General features: G+C 45.2%; 2 protein-coding genes across 4 annotated transcripts in view; one reads left to right on the forward strand and one right to left on the reverse strand.

The window, feature by feature from the left end:
• The window catches only part of SLC25A12 (solute carrier family 25 member 12), a 201645-nt gene extending 198363 nt beyond the window's left edge, over positions 1-3282 (reverse strand). Inside the window, exon 1 of the mRNA XM_055120201.1 lies at positions 3114-3282. Within this exon, the coding sequence (XP_054976176.1) occupies positions 3114-3131 (18 nt within the window). The 5' untranslated portion in view covers positions 3132-3282. The remainder of the gene's footprint in view (positions 1-3113) is intronic.
• A 37-nt stretch (positions 3283-3319) lies between these two features.
• Positions 3320-26786, forward strand: part of METAP1D (methionyl aminopeptidase type 1D, mitochondrial) — an 88750-nt gene continuing 65283 nt past the window's right edge. For 2 of the 3 annotated variants that reach the window (XR_008627214.1, XR_008627215.1), the window contains exon 1: positions 3320-3456. Coding sequence is in view for 1 of the 3 variants with exons in the window: in XM_055120204.1 (XP_054976179.1) it covers positions 3417-3456 (40 nt within the window). In the remaining 2 variants the exon portion in view is untranslated. The remainder of the gene's footprint in view (positions 3457-26786) is intronic. The other variant, XM_055120204.1, reaches the window with a different exon arrangement.

Consider the following 26786-nt stretch of genomic DNA (forward strand, 5'->3'; position numbering starts at 1 on the left):
ATGTAAAATCAAACTTTTTTTTAAAAAAGGAGGGTCTTTTGTTGTTGTTGTTGTTGTTTTTTGTTTTTGGGTCACACCTGGCGATGCACAGGGGTTATTCCTGGCTCTGTACTCAGGAACCACTCCTGGCGGTGCTCAGGGGACCATATGGGATGGTGGGATTTGAACCTGGGTCGGCCGCGTGCAAGGCAAATGCCCTACCCACTATGCTATCATTCCAGCCCCCCAAAAAGGAGGGTCTTAATGTTTCAATTGCATAGGAATTATATGAGGAGAGGATTCTATTAGACAAATGGAAAGGAAATTTTTACTTAAAAACAGAATACTTACACATTTTTCTCTTGGGCCTCGCTCAGAATGCTCAGTAATATTTCTATTCTTGTGTCAAATGACTGGCAGAGGAAGCATGGCATTATGCCAGCAAGTATGCTGAAAGAGTGCCCTAGAAACATTCCGCTAGTCTGTGTAATCCTTAGAGGCCTCGCCTAACTTCAGAGGCATCAGTCAGCTAGACAGAGCCCCCTCTTATATGTAAAAATTTAGCCAATATTCCGAGTTCCTGAAAAGAATCTTATTTGATTTTACAAAATTTAAATATGTGTTGGAGAGCTAAAACTGAGGGTAAGGCGCTTGTCTCATCAGGAGTAATCTTGGAGCACAGAGCCAGGAGTAAGTCCACTTCTCCCTGCTGCTACACTGCCAGGTATGGCCTAAAACAACCAAGGTGGGGGAGGAAAGAATGCCAAGTACAAAATCTGAGAGACAGGAACTCAAATCAGTGAGGTGCCACAATATAATTATCCTGCATTTCACAGGTAGGATAATAGGCAGAAATAGAGTAGAGAGGTGACTCACAGCAGTTACTTATTTAAATGAAAGTGCTCAGACGCCCTCAATGCCCAGAATCCCAGAAGGTTAAAAGAGCCAGGAATTTTTTCTTTTTTCTTTTTGGGTCATACCCAATGATGCTCAGGGGTTACTCCTTTACTCTGGACCCTTCACTTAAGAATTACTCCTGGCCGTGCTTGGGGGACCATACAGGATGCCAGGGATTGAACCTGAGTCTGCCATATGCAAGGTAAACACCTTACCCACTGTACTATCACTCCAGCCCAAGAGCAAGGAATATGGCAGTGGTCTGGCCCTTTTATCTTGGAGGTCAGTATAGGTATATCTCATTCATTGATCATTTTGGAAGATATACCTTGGAAGATATACCCCTTTAATGTCAGAAGAATGTGATATGAAAGAAGGAAAATCAAGCATCAGGTGAGCTCTCTCCTGTGTAAGTTTTTGCAAGTTCTAGCTCATCCTAGCTATCCACCTTTTATGCTGAACTTACGGGGGATTTCTTCTAAGGATTCCATTATGGAAGGGGTACCAGAGTTCTCCTTTTTCTGTTTCTTCAAGTTGTTAGGAAATTAAACTGTGCATTCGTTTCCCAAGGGTTGGCTGAGCTAAATCATATGAACATGCGCTCTGTATCAGGTTCTTCTGAAATCAGGCTAATGTCCTCTGACATTTTGCTAGGGATATCTAGGTTCCTTTCTCTGCATTCTTCCTGAGGTTTTAAATTCCCAGGTTCTTTTGCTGCACTTAGATTTTTGTCCCAGTTATAAAGAGGGAAGAATCACCACACTCAAAAACTCTAAAATTGAAGCTAGTTGCGGTGGTGGGGTGAAAAAGGGTGGGGGTGTAAAAAGTGATAGTAGAGTGGGCTGAGTGCTTGCTTTGCATGTGACACCACATATGATTCCCCCAGGCTGTAACCACAGAGCTAGGAGGAAGCCAGGAGCACGTCTGGGGATGTGGCGGTGGTGGGGGGTGTGTGTGTGGGGGGAGAACTGGTGTCAGCTTGAAAAGGTGGGGTGGAAGTAATTGTTGGGAGTTCTTTTTATTCTGGCCCTTGTGTATCTTATCTACCTCAGGGAAAGCATCATTTCTATATTATTGAAGGTGACCACAAGCATCCAAAATTAGGTTTCCAAGAAGCACACAGCATGTATCCTTCAGTACATTGCCCACATCCCTTCTCGTTAAAAGCAAAAATATCAAGACTCAGTAGTCATGAAACACAATAAACTGATGCGTTCATCAGAAACATCAATGCAAAAAGCAAGTTTTTCTAAGAGTAAGTATGTAATCCATTTAAAATCTTTACACCTGTTTGCACATCAAAGGCAAGGAAAAAGGCACAGGAAGGCTTCGGAGTGAGGCTACAGTGAGTAGAATGAGGAAGAGAACTGGGCTCTTTTCCCTACACATATTTCTAAATTGTCTGGGTTTGTCATTATGCACTTGAATTAATTTTTAAAAATTTAACCACACACATTCACACATAGACTTCACTGCATTTAAAGTCTGGGAAAGTGTTACATCCTTGGTTCGACCGGTTCCGTGGAGAACCAGTGGACTGGTTCAGTTCCTTCACCAAACATTCCTTTACGCATCTCGTTGGGTTTTTGCTTTTTTAGGTCAGAAACCAGGGCACCAATGATGAATAATGGCTGGTCCATGGCAGGATGAAAATCTGTCCCGGAACGCAGATAAAAGGAACAGCAGATCTGATAAAGAAGTCACTGCAGGGATACATCGACTCCCTTGGCTCCTACTTGGCCCTTCAGTCCACTTCATCTTTTTGCAGCGCAAAGGGCAGACGTCATCCTCTCATTCTTAAACGTCTTATTTAGGATTCAGACTCTGCTCAGTAGCGCCCGGCAGGAGTTGTCCTTGGGGAAAGAGAAGTCTCCCCCGCACCTCCTCCCGTCCCAAACACCCTCACTGGAGTACCTGGAACCGATCTTGCGGCTGCACACAGACGCAGCCTTGTCTGGCATCTCTGCTGAGTAATATAGACTCTGGGACAGCGAAGGGGGCAGCTAGTGACTGGGAGCTCGATCTACCTTCCTTCCCGCTGAATCGGGGAGAATCACGCAGTGGCAGGCGATGCAAAGTGCTATGTGTAAACGCTAGATCGTGCTTTATTTATTTATTTATTTATTTATTTATTTGTTTATTTATTTATTTATTTATTTATTTATTTTCCTCCCAACTGGACGTGTCCATGCACCAAAATGTTGGTTGATGCTGCAAAGAGTGGATGCCACACTTACCTGGCCGACTTCTTCCATCCCAACGGGGCGCGGGGGCGCAGGAGGGCTGGCGCACGCACCGCGGCTCGGAGCCGGTGTCTCGCAAGCCCCAGCTGGCTTGGCCGGCCGAGGCAGGGAGGGAGGGAGGCCAGTGCCCCGCCAGCCCCCGGTGCCGGAGCCGCTCGGCCGCCGCGGCTCCCGCAGTCAGCGCCCCCGCGCGCACGCGCGCTCGCCGCGGGCCGCCTCGGCAGCCTCGGGGGCTTCCGCTCGGCTGCGGCTCCGGGACGGCGCGGGCGGGGCGGCGACCACGTGACCTGCGCCAACATGGCGGCGCCCAGCGGCGTCCACCTGCGCGTCCTTCGAGGTAAGCACCTGGACGACCGCCCTGGGGGGTTCGCCGCGCCGCTCACTCTCCCGCGCCGGAGTTCGGAGGGATGCGCTTCCGCTCTCACACCTCTCAGCGCACTCGAGGGTGCCTCCAGTCGTGCGGACACACCCCGGCACGCTCGGGGATTGTTCAGACACCGCGAAATAGACATTCGTTCACCCTCCGTGTTTGCACTTGGTTGTTGTCGTCGTCGATGTGGTGGTTGTTGTTGGTGGTGGTCTTTGGGTCACACCCGGCGGTGCTCAAGGCTTACTCCGGGCTCTGTGCTCGGGGATCACTCCTGGCTGTCTGGGGAAAACCATAGGTGGATGGAAGCTTTATTCACATTTGTAAAAAGATGGAATCAATCTAAATATCTGCGGAACCCGTTTAAATATCTAATATACCCTAAATGCCGATGGACAGGTGACTAAAGAAGGTGTGTTTTATCTACTCAATGGAATACAACTACTAGAAAATGAAACTATGGCTATTGACATAAAATTCATGGAAATTAAGGTGGCTATGCTAAGTGAAGGACTGGAGAGATAGCACAGCGGGTAGGACGTTTGCCTTGCACGAGGCTGACCCGGGTTCGATTCCTCCATCCTTCTCGGAGAGCCCGGCAAGCTACGGAGAGTATCCCGCCCGCATGGCAGCATGGCAGAGCCTGGCAAGCTACCCGTATTGCATTCGATATTCAAAAAAAAAAAAAAAAAGTAACAAGTCCACAATGGAGACGTTACTGGTGCTGCTCGAGCAAATCGATAAACAACAGGACGACAGTGTTATGCTAAGTGAAAGAAGTGAAGAATAATTATCAGATGGTTTCACTCCTGTATGGAGTGTAAATTAATAAAACACACTGGCAGGAGACACAGTACTAACTCATATACTCCGTGAAACTAGAGTGACTAGCAGAGGGAGGGGCTGGGCAAAGCAATCTTTTTGGTGGGAGGATAGCACTGGAACTTGAGTGGTGGGAGTAATGACAATTATAAACATAGGTGAAAAGCTAAACCCCCAATTGTATAATACTGCAAACCAACCGTAAGTCAGTGAAAAAAATGAATCTTGATGTTATAAAAGTAAAAAATTTAAAAAAAGGCAACCCCTAGGTGGTGCCAGGGATGGAACTCATGTCAACCATGTGCAAGGTCAATGCATTACTTCTTGACTTTTTTTTCTTTTTTGGATCACACCCAGCGATGCACAGGGGTTACTCCTGGCTCATGCACTCAGTTCCTGGCAGTGCTAGAGACCATATGGCATGCTGGGAATCAAACTCAGGTCTGCCATGTGCAAGGCAAACTCCCTACCCCCTGTGCTATCGCTCCAGCCCACCTTCTTGACTTTGTTTTTTTTTTTTCTTTTTGGGTTACACCCTGCGATACACAGGGGTTACTCCTGGCTCTGCACTCAGGAATCACCCCTGGCGGTGCTCAGGGGACCATATGGGATGCTGGGAATCGAACCTTGGTCAGCCGTGTGCAAGGCAAATGCCCCTCCAGCTGTGCTATTGCTCCAACCCCCAACTTCTTGACTTTTAAGGGACACTGTTGCAAGTTTCTTGCTCCACTTCAGGTGCATATATATTGTAGCAAATTTATCTATTCCGGCCACAGAGCAAGGACCCTGCATTGTCTGAGATGTGCCTCCATACCCACCTAGCTGCCACAGAGAATGCAACTTGAGTGTGTTTTATCTCTTGGCATGATGCAACACATCCTTGGGGACTTACATAAATAATATAATTGTATTCTCCCAGTGATTTGAAGTGAGGTAGAGAATTTATGTGTAGATAGCCCTCAGTAAGTGCTATTCTTGCTAAGAGGTGCGATTTTAGTAAATATACAAACACTTTTGCAGCTTAGAGAAGTCATTGTTAGTACTGAAGTAGTTCTTGAATCTTTGTTGTAAAGAACGAGGAAGGTGTTCCATGATAGGGAAAGAGGTGAGCAAATATTTTGAGAAGCTTACTTAGGTGTCATACATGTAGGAACAATAATCCTCTGAGGAGGTAATATTTTTTGTAGTTAATATTTGCTGCTTATTAAATGCCTTTTAAGTATGTGATACTCTGATAAGTGTCTTACATATCCCAGCAACTTTCAAAAACCCAAAGAGCTAGGCATGATTCCCTGTTTGTAGATAACAAAAGTGAGGCAGAGAAGTTAAGTAATATGACAAAAATCACACAAATAGTAAAAGACATACAGGTATTTAAGCAATGACTGGGTTTTTTTTTTAATGTTCATTTCTTTTGACTGTTTGGCATGATTCTCCATAGAAAATAAGTATGTAAAATTCAAAGGAGATAGGACAAATATCATGTGTGTATTGAGAGAGAAGTTTTTAAGAGATGGAGTTTGGTAGGCAATAAGCAAATAGGTCTCAGAATTTCTGTGTTACTGGAGGAAGAAGCCATAGGAAGATCTGAGATGAGATCAGCAGTTTCAGGACAGCTTGCATGGAAGAGTAGAAGTTAACAGAGAGTTGAAAAAAGAGTATGGACTGACATCTCTTAAATCTGAACTGTAGTCCAGACTATTTACTTGTAAAGATGGTTTTCTGTTTCTTCTTTTAACAAGAAAACATGTCATATACAGGCCAGAGTGATAGCACAGTGGATAGGGTGCTTGCTTTTCACATGGCAGACCAGGGTTCAATTCCTGCCACCCCATATGGTTCCCCAAGCCCACCAGCAGTTTTTCTGGGAGCAGAGTCAGGAGTAAGCCCTGAGAACCACCAGGTGTAACCCAAAAACATGTAGAGAAGGAGACAACACACACATTATAATGTGTCTAATAATAGACATGAGTACAGTTATACATATATGTGATTTATTTGCAGATTTTAAGAGACATTATTAATCTTTCCTTTTTCTGTTCCTTGGGATTTTTTCCTCCCCAGCAAGGAGGTGGGGGTTTGGGGGTATGTCTGACATTATTCATGACTCACACCTGGCTCTGTGTTCTGGAATCACTCCTGGCTAACTTGAAGACCATAGAGGGTACCAGGGATCTAACCTGGGTTGGCCACACACAAGATAAGCAATACCCTACCTGTGGTACTATTGCTCCAGCTCCAGGAAGAGCGCACTTATGAACTATTGCTAATTAGTTTTAGGAGAGTAGATGGGTTATCCTGCATCACCTCCTTTGCATGGGGATAAACAGAAAATAAAGTCAAAAAAGTTCATCTTTCTTCCTCTGTTTTACTCATCCAAATGATATTAATTCATCCTCCAGTCTAAGATTTTTAACTTCCAGGGTTTATTATCAGCATCTTATGTGAATCTTTTCTGCCTGGAGTATTTATTTTTTTAAAGGCATTTTTAAACTGCTGATTGTTTGGGGACCTCATTCAACATATTTAGGGTTCATCAGGGCCACTCTCAGCAATGCTGAGAAGCTTTGTGGTGGCAGGATCAAAGCCAGGCTTCACACATGCAAGGCATATGCTCTCCCACTCTTAGCCACATTGCTGACCCTTTTAACTTTTTAGGAAGGACACAATGGTTCTTGTGACTCTTTTAGTCACACTGTACCCTATTTATAGCTTACAACTGCCTCTCTTCATCTCTCCTAACTAACAGACTCCTGTTCCTGTTGAGCTAGAACTATCTTTTTGTTTAATTTTATTTCTGGACCACACCCAGCTGTGCTCAGGGTTTATTCCTGGCTCTGTGCTCAGGAATCATTTCTGGAAGGCTGGAGAGACCATATAAAGGACAGGGAATAACCTGGCTGGCCATGGGCAAGACAGTGGCCTTACTTGCTTTATTGTCTCTCCAGCCCCCAAACAGGAACTGTCTTCTCTCTCTCTCTCTCTCTTTCTCTTTCTCTTATCTTTTTCTTCCTTCCTTCCTTCCTTCCTTTCTTTCTTTCTTCCTTTCTTTCTTTCTTTCTTTCTTTCTTTCTTTCTTTCTTTCTTTCTTTCTTTCTTTCTTTCTTTCTTTCTTTCTTTCTTTCTTTCTTCCTTTCTTCCTTTTTTAAATTAGATCAAGTTTGTTATATGTTTAACGTTTTTGTGGGGTTTTGGGAGGGGTCATACACAGTGATGCTCAGGGGTTACTTCTGACTTTGCACTCAGGAATCACTCCTTGCAGTGCTCTGGGGACCATATGGGATGGCAAGGATTGAATTTGGGGGTGGGTACATGCAAGGCAAGCTCCTTATCTGCTGTCCTGTCTCTTCAGTCCCATGTTTAAGGTTTGTAAATATTTTATTTATTGATCGAGATTCTGTGGTTTACAATACTATTAATAATGGTTTCTTGTGTACGTAATTCCAGTAGTCCCACCCCCCACTCCCAACAGTCTTGTCTGTTTTCAAGAGTGCCTTGCCTGGGTCAAAGTTAAATTATTTAACTTTAACTTAGAGTCCATTAAGATTTGTTCTGTCTGGTGGAGGAGGACTAGTAAGGGCTTAAGGTGGCTGCCTCGCATGAGGCCAGATCCCAGGCATCACTGGGTCCCTCAGGGACTCAAACATAAACAAATCCTCAGGCCTGTAATTGAACCAACCACTGGCCTCATTGGTCTCCCAAAGCCTCCTGGACATTTTGAAAAATTCAAAACAAAACAACAAGAAATCAATCTCTTCTAACATAGCTAAGACATTGTAGATGAATTGGGAAAGAGCCATTAGATAAGCCCTTTCCTGTGCTCAGTAAGTTTGTGAAGGGCTGGGGAAGTGAGGGGGCAGTCTTCCCTTTATACTCTTGTACTTCTTATGACTCAGTCTCTTCTGCCTTGCCTCCTGTCTCTGATTTTCCCACACTTTCACTAGCTCTTCTTTTATTAGGTTTCTAAATAGTAGTGCTCCCCAAGATCCTTTCATAAACCCTTTTCCTTGCTTCTTTTCTTTTTTCCCAAAGTTGCCTATCAGTGATAGTTAAAGCTAAATGGGTTTTGTTATTATTATCCACTGGAACTGAGCCCCTGGCCTCAAGGCCAAGTCTTTTTCAGGCATTCTGAGATAAATCACAGGGCCCTAAAATATTACAGAGCTGATGTAGAAATAAGTATACTTCTCCACCTCTTCACTTCCTCTGCCTATATATTCTATTTCTAGTAATGGTATCACCATCTAGTTAAGACCTAAGGAAAACCATTTAATTTCTATGGCTAGTGGGTTGTTAAATGCCATTTTTTGGTATGCCTCCAGTTCTGGTCATAGTCCACATATGAGCCTCCACCATTCTTGAACTAGATAGAGTCATTGTTTTCAATTAATATTTTTCCTTACAACCAGAGTTATCTTTTCATAAAATTCAGATCTGAGGCTAAAGAGATGGTTCAAAGGGACTGCATATGGGAGCACTGCGTGGTTCCTGAGCACCACCAGGAGTAGTCCTTGAGAACTGCTGGAAGTGGGACCCCAAGGAAAAACTGAAAGAACATTCAGATTGGATTATGATACTTCCTTAATGATAAACCTTCAGGGACTGGAGCTATAGTACAGCGGATAGGGTGTTTGCCTTGCATGCAGCTGACCTGGGTTCAATTCCCAGCATCCCATATGGTTCCCCGAGCACCACCGGGAGTAATTCCTGAGTGCAAATCTAGGAATAGCTTTGTAGTTGTGGTCACACAGGACCACACACACAAAAAAAAAATCAATGATAAACCTTCATTTCTCTTTACTGCTGAGATAAAGTCAGAATACCTTCACATGGAAGGATAACATCTGGCCTCAGTGTCCTGAAATTTTTCATCTGCTATTCCCTGTCTTCATGTCTCATGTTTCTGCTAACATTCATCATGTGTCTTCCATAACTGCTGACTACAATGTCCCTTCACCCCATCAACCCAGTCATCCTTCAAGGCCAAGCCAATACACTGCTCACAGAATATTTCTTTCTCCTACGTCTCACCCTGTGCCAAAGTATGGGCACTCTTCTCAAAAATATCTTGGGAGGGCTGGAAAGATAGTATAGGGGGCAAGGTACATGCCTTGCATGCTGCTGACTCAAGTTCAATCTCCAGGTCCCCATTATGTTCCCCTGAGCTTGTCAGGAGTGATCCCTGAGCACAGTCATGCGTAATCCCTGAACATGGCTGGGTGCAGCCCCCCACATTCCACTAGCACTAAAAAAAAAGGGTGTGTACTACATTTCTCTCCCCCATGAGAATGGGAGTTTCCTGCAGGCAGGGATCTGTCTCCCCAAGGCCTATAGCACCTGCACAGTGCAAATATGCGTTATTTTTGGTTTGCTTGTTGTGTGGGGCCACACCCAGCACTACTCAGGGGCTTACTCCAGGCCCTGTGCTCAGGGATCACTTCAGATGGTGCTCTGGAGACCACATACTGTGCCAGAGGTCTAAACAGGGTCAGCGCATGCAAGTGTTCGCCCTTACTCTATATTCTCCAGCCTGCAAATGCGCAATTCTTATTTGGAAGAAAAGTTTTTAGAGTGTGCCCTCCTATAGAAACATTAGTGCATAAAAGTTATATGGTAGACCGAAAGAAGAATTTTTCTCAGAATGCGAGTTTTTTTTATGTCACAATACTGAGTTTACACCTTCCTCCCTCCTTCCTTTCCTCCTCCTCCCACTTTCTTATATTCTCCTCCTCCTCCTCCTTCTCTTTCTTATATTCCCTCTTCCTCCAAGAATGATTTAAGGCAGTTTTTTGTACTATGTATATATTTTTTGATAACTATGAGAATTTTATTCCATGTAATTTGAATTGTGAGTCAGATGTACTAGAGGTAATTGAGAAAATGAGATTGCACTGGAGAAGGAAAGAAGGGAAATGCTTGTTAGCTGCAGGAGAGAGGCAGGAAGCCTAGGGAAGTAACTCTGCACACAGCCACTGGCCTGCTCTCAATCCACAGCCCCTGTGGAAAGAGAGCCGGAGCTGGTGGGAGGAGTGGGAACAGACTTAATGGGCAAGTCCAGCTGAGAGTCTAAGGAAGGCACAGTCAGTGTGTGAGCATTTAGTTTGGCTTTTCCAAGGCTCACTACCAAGGTAGAAGGTGTACATACATTTACCTGATAATTCTGTCTTGGAGAATTTAATCATTCAGTAGGATGAGTACAAAGATGCATGAATAAGAATGTAAGCATATGTGCAAAGCCCTTCTGAGTTTGATCCCACATGCCCTTTGCTCCTAAGCATTCTTAGATGTAGCCCTGGTGGCCTCTAAGCACTGCTAGTCATGACCTTTATTTTCTACAAAAAAAAGATGGTGGAGATATGCTGTAGACTTAGTCATTGACACAGATGAGAAAAAAGGGCAGGGAATAGAATAGTGTGTTCTTCTTATGTAAAATTACATATCTTCTTTGTATGCATGTCTAAACATACATCTAGAATGATGTTCACTCAAATGTGCGTAGCTGTTATTTCCAGACGGTGAGATTGGACCAATCTTTACTTTCTATTATGTATGCTTGATGTGTTTGAATTTTATACACCGAGCAGATAGCATTTTTATTATCCGAGGTGATAAAATCTTTCTGTATTAAAAAAAAAAAGTAAAGACATACAAAAGGCACTGAATATTTTAATGGAACCCGACATGGGAGGAAAATGTCTTTTACTCTATATACTTTACAACAAACTAAATGTCCCTTTAAATTTAATATAGGAAGGGAACAGCTTCACACTTTCCATGAGCCCAGAATAGCAAATGGAAATAACTTATGTATGCTGATCCCTGTAACTGAAGATGCATATCTTTATAATTTATCTTATGACTTATTCTCCCTTTTCCTTTAACAAATATAAACAATACTTATAACTGTGTTTGTGATCCTTCCTACACCAATCCCTCTTCTTTTGCTTTGAGTTTGTGATTCACTGACTGGGGTTCATACATGTTTATAGGGACCACGATGCTCTGGGGGGGGGACCCACACTTGAGCTTTGGTGTCTCTCCACATGCTCACTGGGGATGGTGCCCCTTATTTCTGTGTTTTCCAGGGCCACGCACTTTAGTCGTGGTGCTTACATACAGTTGGCTCATGTGCTCTGGAGTGCTCGCATTTTGTTGTAAAAATGGGAGTTTCAGATAGACAGCAGAGGAGTGGGATTACACTTGGCACACTCATGGACTCACTATTATAATGCTTTTAGCCTTTGAGCCATCCCTAGGCCCTTTTTTTGTTTTGTTTTGTTTTTGTTTGGGGACCACACCCAGCAGAGCTCAGGGCTAACCCTGGCTTTGCCTCAGGAATCACTCCTGGTAGGCTCAGGGGATCAAACCCTGGTCAGCAAGGCAAGTGCCTTACCCACTGTACTATCTCTTCAACCCCAGGTCATGCCCTATTTTCTGTTATGTTTTTTTGGCAACACCCGGCAATACTCAAGAGTTATTCCTGGCTCCTTACTCAAGAGTTACTTCTCGAAGTGCTCAGGGTATCATATGGGATGTCATGGATGGAACCTGGGTCGGCCGCATGCACAGCAGGTGCTTTATCCACTGTACTATCTCTGTGGATCCCTATTTTTGACTTGTAAGGCCATTGGCCTTTCTTAAAGAATTTTGTTACCTAGGTAGTTTTGTAAAATTTAAACTTCACCTAGATAAAAAGCTATTGTCCACCATGAATTAAGTACTTCAAACTTTTATCAACTGATCTGAGATCTTTATTGTCTTGTATAGCTTCTGTAGGAAAATGTCCTGCATTCAGAACATGTCCCTAAAACCATATAAATTTTCATGTTCTTCTTCTGTTAAAACAGCTTTCTGTAATACAGATAGTTACAATTTCCCATTGAAATTACGAAGTTTTAAAGCATGATGCTGACATGTAGATCTTTAGTGATGAATTCTATACAGTTCACTGTATCACTGTATCAGTATCACTGTCATCCCGTTGCTCATCAGTTTGCTCAAGCAGGCACCAGTAACATCTCCATTCGTCCCTGTTGTGTTTAGGGTCAGGGGAATGAAGGCCATTATTGTTACTGTTTTTGGCATATTGAATACACCATGGGTAGCTTTCCAGGCTCTGACATGCGAGATTCTGCATTGCTGTCTTCCGGGAGCTTTGTTTTATAGTCTCTAGATCTTGGCTGTTGATGAGATTATATGGCACTAGCAGCAGTGTGTGGGTGTGACTGCCAAGCTACTGAAAACTGAGGGATCTGGGTGGAGGAGGCCCAGTCTCAATCCGAGCAGGCTTGGAGATGTCAGCCACGGGATCCGCATACCTGGGTTCCTCTGTCGGTTCCTTCATGTGTGAGGCTCTTCGAGTGAGCAGAATCTCCTGCCCCCATGCCAGGTTGTCTTCACCAGGGCCCCCTCGGGGGGGATTAGTTGAGTTTCCCTCCCTACCCCAAGCAGAGCCCTGACAACGAAAACCTCCAGAACCCAGCACAGTTATGCTTAAGACCACTTACCACACACTCGTTGGAGCCTCGGACGAGCTATACAGTTGTGGGGGGGGGGGGGGGAAGATTAGGTGCTAGAGAAATAGTTCAGTGGGTAGAGCACTTGCTGTGCGTGTGACCAACCCAAATTTGAATTAAGGCACCACATAGGGTCCCCCGAGCCTCACAAGGAGTGATACTTGAGCACAGAACCAGGACAATCCCTGAGCACTGCGGGGTTCAATCCCAAACAAAACAAAAAGATGATGGGCTGGACGGATAGTATCCATCTTGAATCGATCCCCAGCACTGTCTATGATCCCCAAGCAGTGCCACAGTGCTTCCAGAGCACAGAGCCAGAACTAAGCCCTCAGCCCTGTCAGTGTGACCCAACCCCAGATCCCCAAAGAGATAAGGATAATGTTGGCCTGTATTTGTTAACATAGAATAATATCAACAGGGGCTAGAGTGATAGTCTACTGGGTTGGCCACTTTGCCTTGCATACTGCTGACTCGTGTCCTATCGCCAGCACTCCGTATTGTCCCCCAAGTCCTGCCAGGAGTCACCTTTGAGTGCAGAGCCAGGGATAAGCCCTGAGCATTTTAGGCCCAATAAAACAAAACAAACATAAAAACACCCAGTCAGGGCTGGAGCTATAGAAGACCTGCTTTGATCCCTGAGCATATCCATGAGTGATCCCTGAGCACAGAGCCAGGAGGAAACCCTGAGTACCACCAGTAGCCCCCCTCAAAAAAAAATCAGGAGATTCCTCTTGGTTTTATTTTGGAGGTTGTTTTGGTGGGAGATGAAACCCATAGCCTCTTATATGCAAGTCAGGTGCTCTGCCACTGAGCTATATCCCATACCCCATGGATTCCCTCCTGGTAGGATGTCAAAGATCCTTGACTGTTACTTTAATGCAGTAGGGAAAGTGAGAATAAATATGTGCAAAATATGTGCAAAATTTTGTCTGTATAAGCACTGTTCTGGTAAAACACTTGCATGTTTTTTTATTAATTTCTCAAAGATGTGATTTGTAATATATATACCTTTCAGGACTGAAGAGATGGCTCTGAGGACTGGAGCACATGCTTTACATGCTGAGGCCCTGGGTTCCATCCTCCAGCTCCATGTCCCTCTGAGCCCTGAGCCCTAACCCACACACAGCAAGCTGGGAGTAGCTTAGCACTGCCAACAGTGCCTGAATATTAAAATTGAACAGAAAAATAAATCTTTGACGTCCTTCCCACTGAGTGGGTTCTGGGTAATCTTTCCTGACATCTAGACGGTCTTGTGACTGCTTCAACTGAAAGGGCCTGGAAGAGGTAACACTGTCACTTTGGTAGCTGTCATAAGAAGGGATGCAAGTTCTGCCTCTGTCACTGTCCCCCAGTCATGCTGATGAGGCACCTGAGTCAGCCACCCCAGGGCCACCAGGCTGTGAGGAAAGCAGGCCACTGGGGAAGACTGCTTAAAGGTGCTCCCATTGGAAGAGCTAGTGTTTGAGTCATGCCCGTGCAGGTACCAGGCTTGGGAGCGAATGAATCTTCAGGCAGTGAATGAGTCTTCAGCCACTGAATCACCTCCTAACATTCCGGTCTTAACTAATGGACTCAAATATCCATTTCCTAATTTATTATCCAAATAACCCATGAGCATAATAAACTATTCATTTGTTTACACTGTTGAGTTTCGGGTAAGTGGTTGTCCAGCAGTAGTTACGGAAGTGGTATACGGCATCTAATAACCAACTCTGACTCATTTCCGGTGGAAAACCTAAAGAGCTGGTGAGAGGAAGAATATGTAGGCAATGACACAATGTCTCCTCTGACTCCCTTGGACTATGGAGTGTGGCTTTTCACCAGATAACTGTCATTCATTCTTGGTCTGCATGAAGATCATCTCACTGCAGTCATGTTATTGTTAATATCCTGGCTGGAAATTTGCTAAATTTCCAGGAGAACTGAGCTATAGGCAGCTAACCCAGGGTTGAAACTGTCCATAGTGAAATACCTGATGAAAACAGCAAAGTAGAAATATTAAAAGTGGGCAAAATTTTAGGGAAAAAGCATCCAACACAACAAGAGATTCATGGATTTTTTTTTTTCCTCTTTCCACTCACTCTCCCCAGTGATCTCATCTGTCCATCCGATGACACCAAACAGCATTAGGCTTAGGTCACAAACCAATTCCTTTCTCTTATGTCTAATTGCCTGTTGAAATGCCTGCCAGGCATCTCAAACCAAAGTGTGGACAACCTCAAATCTGAACTTTCAGTCTCTTCTCTACAATTTGCTTCACTCCAAAGTCTTTCTTACCAAATTGATCGTGATTTTGTTCGGTTAATTTCTCAAACCATAAGCCTTTGAACCATCTAGAGTTCTTCTTTCTCTCACTGGATTTCAGTCTGTAAAAAAAGAAACAAAACAAAACAACAAAAACCCTCCTGGAAACCGGCCTCATGTGCTGGGGGAGAAGGCGGTTGGATAGAGAAGAGATCACTAAGTCAATGATGGTTGGATGGGAGATGTGTGCTGAAAGTAGATAAAGGACCAAACACGATGGCCTTTCAGTATCCTTATTACTAACCATAATGCCCAAGAGTAGAGAGTAAAAAGTAAAAAATACCCCGCCATAAAGGCAAGGGTGGGGTGGGGGTGGCGGGAGGGATACTGGGGACATTGGTGGTGAAAAATGTACACTGGTGGAGGGATGGGTGTTTGATTATTGTATGACTGGAACTTCATTATAAAAGCTTTGTAACTGTATCTCACGGTGATTCAGCAAAAACAACAACAACAACAACAACCAAAAAATAAATAAATAAATAAATAAATAAACCTCCCTGGATCTACCCTTAAGATATACCCAGGACTATTGAGAATGTGACACAAGTTGCCTTCTATGTGCAATGCCCTGGGTTTGATACCCATATGCCCCTTCCACACAGAGCTGTTTGTTTTAGCCCTAGTGACCCGAGAGCACTAACAAACCTGACAACCACAGAGTGACAAAAACCAAAACAACAACAAAAAGAAAGTCCCGAATACAAACACTAATTTTTGTCATCACCCTGCCTTGTGCCCATATTCCCTTTTATTTTTAAAAAATTTTGGTTTTGGTCCACACCTGGCAGTGCTCAGGTTACTCCCAGCTTTGCACTCAGGAATCACACCGGGTGGGCTTGGGGGACCAGATGGGATGCGGGATGCCAGGAATCAAACCTGGGTTGGCCAAATGCAAGGCAAATGCCCTTTCTTCTATATTATCTCTCCTGCCCCAAGCCCATCTTCTCTTGCCTGCATGATTGCAGTGACCTACTGCTCGTGACCCTGCTTTGCCTTCTGCCCTCCCGTCCTCAGCCTAGCAGCCAGACTGTGCTCAAACAGATGTAAGTCAGATCCTGTCATTATTTTGCTCAAAACCTTTATCACTTAGAGTAAAAGACAAAGTCTTTAAAACATCCTCGAGCTAGCACTTAACACTTTCTAGCACACTAGAAGATTTGTTGCCCGTTTCTCCCACTGGGAAAGCAGTAACTTCAACAAGAATTTTTGTTTGGTTCTTTAGCTTGTTTTTTTTTTTTCTCCTTTGTTTTTTTGGGTCACACCGGGTGATGCAGGGTTACTCCTGGCTTTGCACTCAGAAATTACTCTGGCAGTGCTCAGGGGACCATATAGGATACTGGGGATCAAACCCAGGTCAGCCTCATATAAAGCAAACACTGTATCCACTGTACTATTGCTCCCACCCTGTTTTGTTCTTGATGTATCTAAGCACCTAGAACAATGCCTAGCATATCACTGTCACTGTCATCGATTTGCTCAAGTGGGCACCAGTAACGTCTCCAGTGTGAGACTTGTTACTATTTTTGGCATATCTAATATGCCATGGGTAGCTTGCCAGGCTCTGCCATGCGTGTGAGATACTCTCACCAGGTTCTCCAAGAGGGGCGGAAGAATCAAACCCAGGTCGGCAGCGTGCAAGGCAAATACCCTACCTGCTGTGCTATCACTCCAGCCCGCCTAGCATATAGTAGGCGTTAAATGAAGATTGGCTGGCTGAATGAAAAATAGCTAGCTGAAATAAAGCCACTAACAATAAATCTTTCTGAATCAAATAGTATTGGCATACATAAAACAATAATTATTATAAATAAAAATTCATAAAACCATAATCATGGTGGAAAACTTAGCAGGCCTTGAGGAATTTGATCAGACATGATTACTAAAGTTCAGAATGCAAATTTAACTTAATGTTAATTTCAGTATTTTGGACTAAGAATTATTTTATTACAAATATACATGGACTAGGGTAATAACTTGATTAGTTGGATCACTGAAGACTTCAGTAAGTTCTAGAATGAAACATCATCTGCTTTTCATTCTCTGAGCATGTAGCACTGATGAACAAATTAATAGGGAGAGAGAAGATATTTGACCGAGTCATGAAAATACAAATGGAATCTAAGTGGTGGGGAATGTGCCATGAGCACTGTATGGTTTTAGACTACACTGTTCTTTCCTTCCATGAATGCAGTGGTTGAAGGGACTCAGACACAAGTCACAATTGCAGCAGAGGGCTGGAGCCATAGTACAGTAGGCCACGCTTGTCTTGCACGTGCCCGACCCAGGTTCTATCCCTGGCATCCCATATTGTCCCCTGAGCATCACCAGGAGTGATTCCTGAGTAAAGAGCAGGAGTATTGCAGGTTTGGCTCAAAAAGGAAAAAAATGTATTGTAACAGAGTAAGATTTGAGTCTTCACCTTCACCTTCGCAGAGAAAAAGTGTTGGGTTGAATGGTACTGTGCAAGGAAGAAGGTCTCTGCAGCCCAGAAGTGCAGAAGCAGAGAGGGCCTTTGTCCAAGAGTTCAAAGGTAGGAGCCCTGCTGGTCTAATGTGGCTGGAAAGTTGATTGAGAGCCAGGAGTAGCCATAAGCGGGGTGGGAGATGGCTGCTCTGAGCTGTATAATATACCAGAGGTGGTGCCCATCTGACTGGGGCAGCTGAGGCAAACATGAAAGAAGAGGTGAAGATACTAGACATTAGACTCTCATAACCTTTGAACTGGAAGAAATGATTGATGCACATTCATACATCAATTGCCCGCCCCCCCCCCACCCCGAAGGGGACTCAGAAAAGTGAAGAAGCTCCTCACCTTCCAGTAACTTTTGTTCCTTTTTGTATATTTCTGTAGAAATTAGAAATAAACTTAAGGGATTGGGAAGTAAGAGAAAAAATGGGCAGAGGATAATAGAAGAGTTGTCCAGCAGCGCTGAGATCCAAGTGAAATTAGAGAGAGTAGATTTGTGGGAGCTTCGTTCACTGCTACTATGTGATTTTCTCCAAATGGGCACCGTCCTGTGTATGTGAAGAGTGAAGGTAGGTGGTTGGACTGATTGGGATTTTCCAGATGGCTGCACTAGAAGAACTAGAGAGTTAGAGAAATGGGGGGCATTGCAGGGGATTGAATTAACGAATCCAGAATTCATCTCATGCTCGAGTTCCTGTAGGACATGTGCCTTGTGTATTTTTGTTTGTATCTGAACCTAATCTTATTACAGTGAATAATCTAGAAGTTAAAAAGAGAAAAGGCATTAGGCACAGAGGAAAGAAATTCTAAGAATTCACAGCAATGTCAAAGAACAGTATATTGTGAGAGAAGAGTAAGAGAAGTGGAAGGTTTTGTGAGTGCAGCCTAGAGTTTCCCAAAGGAATTGACTTTTGAAAAATTTTGTGTATTGGGGGGAGGGTAGCCAGGTCACACCAGTAGTACTTAGGGGCCGCTCCTGAGTCTGTGCTCAGGGATCACTCCTGGTGGTACTCAGGAGACCATATGTGGTGTTGGGGGTTGAACAGGGGTCAGCTACATGCAAGGGACATGTCTTACCTCCTGTCTTGCCTCCAGTACCTCCTGTACTATCATACCTCCTGTCTTACCTCCTGTACTCTCTCTGCGGCCCTGGAATTCACTTTTGAAATGGGTGAAAAAGCTTTGTTTTATTGAAGGAAGACATCTAGTACACATAACAGTGCAGGAAAGTTTCATTGGACGAAGAGAAGAGAAAAATTATTTGAGGCTGGAGTGATCACTTCCCAAAAGAAAAGAGTTTATTTAGCCTTGGCAGATAGGTAAAATGGTAGCAGGAAGACTAAGAAATGAGGGGGGCATTCCAAAGGAGAGACAGCAGAAATGGGGAAACCCTGTGTCTGCAAGTCAAGTCAAACCATGTTTGAAGGACTCTGGACTGAAAGATGGAAGGTGTGAGTAGAGATACGGGTTTGTATTGCAGAGTCATATCAAAAAGGTTGTATGGGACCCGAGAGGTCAGTTTAGAGTCAACTTTGGAGGCAGCAGAGACTGCTAAAGGCCTCTAATAGATAAGGGGAACGATGGCTCTTTTTGCTTTCTGCTCTTGCAGTGGTTGGGATGACTTGGAGAGTTAAGACATTGCAGTCAGGAGGTGGTGGCAGATACAGTTCTAGAACCCAAACCAGTGCAGTGACCGCAGGATGATAAGGGAGACGGGTGCAAGAGAAATGGTGCAGTGGGGTAGTCTGGCCCGTGGTTGGACAGGGGACCTGGTAGAGGAAAGGGGCCATGAGAGCAGACGAGAGGGAGTTGGCAGGAACAGTCTAGACAGGAAAAGAGACTCAGGGAACAGTTTTGGGATGACTCAAAGGTTAAGTAAATATGACCTCTAGAGATCATAGTGACTTGACTCGAACCAAAATTTTAATTGTGGAAGGAATGGATAATATGTGACGGTGTAGAAAGTATTTTGTTCTCTTAAAAAAAAAAAGTAACTTTGGGGCCAGAGAGATAGTACAGGTTTACTACCTTGCATGCAGCAGACCCAGTTTCGATCCCCATATGGTCCCCCAAGCCCCACCAGGCATAGATCCCTGAGCACAGAATCAGGAATAAACCCGAAACAAAAGGCAACAACAAAATAAGATGATAATTCCAGACCTTCCAGTGTGCCCACTTAAAGTTAAAACTCAGTTGATTTTTTAAAAATATATTCTGAGTTATGTACCCACTGTCCTCCTTTACTCTGTAAATTGCCTGTTCTGACCATTTCAAATAAATGGGTTCATACAACACATGTGGTCCCTTTTGTTGGACCCTTTCATGTAGCCCGATATATTCAAGCATGTACCTATACTTCATCCCTCTTTTTTCCCCTATGTTGTTGTACCATACCTAGCCATGCTCAGGGCTTGCTCCTGGCTCTGTACTCAAAAGTGACCCCTGGCAGTTCTCGGGGGACTGTATGGCATGTGGGGGATCAAACTGGGGTTGGCTGCAAGCAAGGCAAACGCCTGATTCACAGTGCTATTGCTCTAGCCCCAGGCTTAAAATATATTTTCTGACCAGAAGGAATATGAGGAAGCTGTAGAACCGTGGCTTACAATACGAGTCTCTTGCTGGCTCTTTTGCCTATGGCTGATGTTCACTCAGACCAGCGTTTCTGTGGGTGATGGGGAGGAAATGCATGAGACATAGGAAATGTCACCTGGGCCTCAGGAACCCGTTCAGCAGCCTGAAGCTGTCACAGGGTGCACGATACCCAATAAGGCCTTAGTAGAGTGGCAGGACTCTTTGCAGAGTGGCAGGACTAATATACAACAGAAGTATATAAGGAAGAAAGTTGGCGCCCGAGCAATAGTGCAGTGGACAGGGTCTTATCCTTGCATGCAGCTGACCCAGGTTCAATCCCTGACATCCGATATGGTCCCCCAGGAGTGATTCCTGAGTACAGAGCCAGGAGTAAGCCCGAGCACTGCTTTGGGTGTGGCCCCAAAACAAATAAGGAAAGATGTTAATTACCCATGATCTCAGCATTTATTTAGGTCGGGCTTCTCAAGCTCTGCTCAGGGGGGCCTAGGGACCACTCCCTGTGATGCCCAGCCAGTTAGTGAGACTAGGTGGTTCAATGCTCAGGCTTGCAGTGTGGCTCTGCTCAGGCCCCACCACAGTGACCAACTACCAGCGTCCCACCAGATGGCTGGGGGCCGTCTGATGCCAGGGATCAAACTCAGGTCCTCACGCATGAATCATCTCCCTGGCCCCAAGATCTCACCATCTAGATGGGAGTAGGTGTTTATAAAGTGATCCCACCCCAAGTGATCTCTTGCCCCAGGAGAACTGCCAATAACCCTATTATAGTTTTTTTTTTAATTAGAGAATCACGTGATGTACAGTTACAAACTTAGGAACTTTTGTGTTTGCATTTCACTCATACAGTGATCGTTTACCCATCCCTCCACCATTCTACTGTAGTTTTTAAAATTGCTCTCTTCCATCCACAAGACAAGTTTACTTTATCTTATAAAATATATTTAACAGAGAATGAACCCCCTAGTTCCTTTTTGCCAGTCACATTTGGAGTCTCTCTGTCCTACCCTTGCTTGTGTATTTCTTCAGCATCATAATGGTTCTGAATTGGGGTGGGGGGGGTGGCTCACATGCCCTGTCTCTTATAGACAGGAGGAGGGTGATTTTCCTATCAGATCGAATAGAAATAGGTCAGCACTCAAATGACCACCCTCCCAAGAGCTCTCCACCAACTGGCCGGGCTGCCGACAAGAAGCCCTTCACAGGCTGGATCTTTCAAAAGGCAGCTTCTCTCCGTCTCGTGTCATTTCTCCCCCACTTGATGCTCTGTGAATAACAGCTGTTCAGGGCATCGCAAACTGCAATCAGAAAACAGAGAGTGACACAGCAGGAGAAGGCTGGGGGCATAGGGAGCCCCCGGGATAAGGGAGAGAAGTGAAAAATAGCGAGATTGCAGTCCCCGGGGCCTGTTGGGGAGCAGGTGAAAGAGTATCGGTTACCTCGATTGAAAACACGAACACCCTCTCCAGCCAGTCAGTGTCCAGCCCAGGCCTCTACTGCGGGCACCGCGTTCGTGGAAAGTCGCCAGTGCGCAGAAACAAGGGGCTGGCAGAGTTGGTCTTTTCGGCGGGCAAGTGCTTTGTGCCAGCTTCTTCTATAAGGGTCAGATTAATTTTCTCATACAGTCTTCTACTTTAATGTTATTGCTTTAATCACCAGACTACCAGTTCCTTCAGGCAGTAGGAAGTGATTGAGGATGTAATGAGATTCATATTGCTTATGCTTAAATGTTGATGACTTCCTGCATGCATATTCATCATGCCTGACCTTGAGCTTCAGTTCCTGCGCATCAGGCCCGCGCACTCAACCTCTCGGTGTTCCCTGCATACCTGGTGTGCTTCCAAAAGGACCTTCAAGCGAACATTCAGTGGGCTGGGCTTCTCGGTAGCCTGTCTGACTTGTCTTCCAGTTCTTTGACTAGGAATCTGGAAAGTGGAGGGGAGTAAAAGCAGCAATCCCTAATAGGGGGATTAGCCTTGTTTAAAAGGCTGTTCTGTTCAGCAGACCTTGAACTCGCCGTAATTGCTTGTCTAGGTCAGTCCATCCAACTGGCAGCTCCCAGACCCCAGCCAGGCCACAGAGCGTGTCTAGGTGCTTTACAGGCGGGGACTCCGGCTGTTGAGCAGCAGGACTTGGCCTCTGTCCCCGGCTCTGGTGACCCCGTCCTTTAGTTCAGGCCGACCCCCTCCTGCCCCACAGGCCTGGGAAACCCTGGCCGGCCACCTGGTCTCCCCAGCCCCGCAGGTCTGCATCTGTTCCCCACTCCCCCTTTGCGCCCCAGTTTCTGAGCACTTGGTGGTGGCGGGCAGATTTCCTCGGCAGTCAGCCTTCCCCCAGCCGGGGCTGGGCAGGAGCTGAGGGAGTGTGAGAGGCCTTGGGTCTGAGGGAAACGCTGGAGGTGGCGGGGGAGAGAAAACCTGAGAGAATTTGAAGGCCCCTGTGTGTACCATGGGACAGAGTGTAAGTGGTCAGAACTAGGAGGTAAGGACGCGGTGTGTGGAGGGGCCAGTCACGGAGAGAGATGAGGAACAAAAAAAGTGAATTTGCCCGTGAATGAGCCACCACGTGAGGAGAGACGGGAGCAGGTGCGGCCACCACATGCCCCCTGGGAAAATGTTCTGCTCAGATTTGTGAATGGGTTAATGACCCCCAAGTGGGTTGTTGTTCAGTAGTTAAACCACCAACAGACGCACTGTTAGCAGGTCATGTTGCACTGAGTTTACTAGGCTGGCCCAAATGTGTAGCTATTCAATTCAGAAGCAAAGGCTGCTACTGGCACATGGATTGTTTGAAATATGGCTCCTCCCCAAGATATTGGACAGTATCGACTTGGATGTTGTTGCCTGCCATTCCCAGAAAAATAGTTAAATGAATGAAATGGAGGAGATTTCTACAGCCAGCCAGAAGCTGTTCATCTTAGTGTGTGTATGTGTGTATGTGAATGTATGTGTGTGGATGTGTGTGTGTTATATGTATGTGAGGGGAGGGTGGGGTGTTGGGTGCCTGGAGATAGTAGCAAACTCGATGCCTTGCAAGCATGAGGTGAGTGAGTCAGCAAGTCCATCCTGATCTTGTATGTCCAAGTGCAATCCCAGTGGTTGTGCTGTTGGGATCCTTGACACCACAACAGAACCTACAGTCTTAAGTGAAACCGTGTATGTATGTGTGTGTGTGTGTGTGTGTGTATAAGCACGCATGCACATGCATGTGCATACACACAGCATGAGCACTGCAACAAGAAGTATCCCAACTAAGTGTGTGTCCTCAGGCCATTGCAATAATCACAAAAGGAAGGGAAGGGGAATAAATTCAAGGAAGACGAGGCTGAAGGCAGGTCACTTGCCTTGCATGAGGCTGTCCACTCCCACCAGGAGTGATCCCTGAGCATCACAAATAAAGAAGAAAAAAAATTTTCCTCTTCTTAAAGAAGTCAATCTGTTGATTGGCTGATATTTGATTGAACAGGAAAGAAACATGGTCATTTTGCAAGGAAAATTTTTTTCAGTTTTCATATTTAATGATCGAAACCTTTCTGTCTTAAAAACAACTTTTTGGTTTTTTTTTGGGGTGAGTACATTCAGTGGTGTTCTCAGAAGAGGGGGACTGTTCCTGGCTCATTGCTCAGAAGTCACTCCTAGCAGTGCTCAGCAGAGCCTATGCAGTGCCAGGCTTCAAACCTGGCCTCTTATGTACAAAGCATGTGCTCCAGGCCGAAGAACAACTTTCCATCAAGAGGTAGAAAGGAGCCACTGGAGAGATAGTACAAGGCGTAGGCTATTATCTTCCATGCAACTGACCCCATTGCATCTCTGGCACCCCATAAAGCCCCTGAGCCTTGCCAGGAGTCATCCCTGAGCACAGAGCCAGAAATAATCCCTGAGTACTATCAGGTATGGTCACAAAACAGTAATAACAACAAAGAGCAGAAAGGCTGGGGAGCTAGCTCAGAGAACTGGGGTGTGTGCCCGACAAGTGTAAGGCCTCGATTCTGTTCTCAGCACCATGTGACCCGACTTCCACTTCCAGCACTACCAGGGACGATGACCCTGTTGGCCTCCAGCACGCTGGACCCTTGCAGGGCCACATCACCAGGCCCCAGTGCTAAATTGTCAGCAAGGCTGGGTATTGCAGAAAGTGATCTCCAGGGCACTGGGTCACAGCTGGGAGACCTATTCCCTCCAAAAAAGAAAAAGAGAAAAAGCATACGCGAACAATCTAGAAGAACGTCTTTGAACAGACTGCCCAGGGGCCAGGGGAACCAGCTTTCTGCTGCCACTTAGTCATGACACCTGCTTCTCAGTTCTCAGGAAGGTTTCGCAGGACCCTTAACTTTACTCAAAAAGGCAGAAGGCTTCCACAGTGCTTTTCACAGTTTTCTCTTCAGATCTTCCCATGAGTGCATCTCTCACTAGAGTGAAAAGTTACGTGTAGAAACTCTTTGTAGAGGAGCCAGGAGAACAATTTCTAGCGCTCTGGTCTCTGGAATTCAGAAGACACTGAATAATTGGATGGGTTGCTCAGCCCTTTACTTCTTTCACCGTGGCTTCTCTAGGCCAGGGACTCCTCAATTTGTAATAGATTCCACACTCACCTTATCCTGCCACTGCATGATGGAGTTTCCTAGGGCAGAAGAGGCATGAGTCATCTTGGTACCCCCTTCATGGTAAGTACACCACATTCTATAGTGGAGATGAACCAAACAACCATTTGCTAAATGAGTGAAATTAGTCATTGCTCCAAGAGCAGCATTATTACTTGGCTAGAAGGGGAAAAATAAAACCCTTTAATATTAGCCCAGGATAAGACAGGGTGGTAATTAGAAGGGAGTCTGAAGAACCATAGTAGAAAATTTGGTTGTTTATGTAAAATAAATAGAAATTTTATTTATATTCTAGCTCTAAACAACTCCTTTTTCTTAACATTGAAGGAAAGAGTTGGTGAATTGTCCTGACGTCCCTGAATAAGTGGAAGTGCCCCATGGGGAGGTGTAATTGCCCTTGAATGTGGTGCTTTGAGTAAGAAGATCCAGAATCGTAGGTGATTGAGTGTCTGCTTATTAAGAAGGAAGATGGATGACCCACTGGGGTGATCAAGGAAGCAGAGAAGTTCAAAACAAAACAGAACCCTGGGGGATGACTCCATGGCAAAAGGCCCCTCCCTTGCAAACTTGAGACCAGGAGTTTGATTTCCAGTGCCACCCACATATACCAATGAGGTCCCTGTACATTTGACCCTCAATGCAGCACAGGAATATGTCATCTTCAGGGGCTGGAGAGATAGTACAGCAGGGAAGGTGCTGGCCTTGCGCACAGCTATCTCTGTTCCCTCCCCAGCACTGTGTATGGTCCTCCAGGCATTGCCAGGAGTGACTCCTGAGCAGAGCCAGCAGTAAGCCCTGAGCACCGCCAGTTGTGGCCCCAAAACTGGGTGGGAGGGACAAAGTGTGTCCTCTCCAGTGAATAGACAAGCAATAAAGTATGTGAGCCCCAGCAAGCACCACAACGAAGCATGTGTGAGTACTGCAGCCAGAAGTGTGACCTGGAAAGCACTACTGCCAAAGGTGTGAACTCCACTCCCAATCCCTGCCACAGCAGCAGCACCGGAGGGAAGAGGAAGAGGTACTAGAGAAGAGGGTACTGGAGAACAAGTGCATGTGGGACACAGAAGGAGGTTCCGTGCAACACATAAGGAAAGTGATGAACTTGGCTTCGTGAACAGTGAGACACTTAGGAGAACACAAGGACTCTAGGGATGAATTGCAGACAGGATTCTATGGACAATTGTTATATTAAGGTATAACAAATAAGGGACCAGAGCGATAGTAGAGGGGGTAGGGTGTTTGACTTGCACATGACTGACCTGGGTTCAATCCCTAATGCCCCTTAGGACCCTCTTGTTCCCTGAGCAGTGCCAGAATTGATCCCTAGATCCTTAGAGTAACCTCTGTGCCTTATCCCCTCCCCACCAAAAAAAAAGATGAAACAAATAAATTGCACTGGAAATCTTTCTTTGAAATAAGGACTCACTTAAGAGACATTTCTGCTTAGTCCAGACTTTTATGGGGAGTGCTGACTTCAGTTCTGCATGTGACTTACCATAGGGCCTTCGGAAGTTTGGCAGCCTTTGGCTTCAGCTGCCACTCTTCTGATTTTTCCATCCATCCATCCGTCTGTCTGTCCATCCATCCATTATCCATCTTTTTTTTTTTCTTCTGCAGACAAACTGTCCTCCGGAGTAAGAGCTTAGGTCAGTGTTGCTGACTCTGTTTCCTTCCTGTATTTCCCCTGTTTTAGTGTTTGGCCCCCTAGCCTCAAGTCAAGGACCTACCCCTCCCCAATTTGTATGATTTTTGAAACTGTGGTCTCCTTGGAATCTCCGTGGGGCCCTCTGGGAGCCTTATGGCTTCAAGCTGGGAAACACTTGTTTAGGCTACCCTAGTAGTTCTAAACTTCATGTGGGTTGAAATTACCTGAAGAACTTTTTGACAGAGAACTTAGCTCTAAATCGGTTTCCCAAACTTGTGATTGTAGTGAAATCAGCTGATGCTAATGATGCTAGTGTAAGGCACTGGATTTACCTCGAATCCCTACGATCCAG

The sequence above is a fragment of the Sorex araneus genome, chromosome X, assembly GCF_027595985.1.
Source record: "Sorex araneus isolate mSorAra2 chromosome X, mSorAra2.pri, whole genome shotgun sequence".
Taxonomy (NCBI): Eukaryota; Metazoa; Chordata; class Mammalia; order Eulipotyphla; family Soricidae; genus Sorex; species Sorex araneus.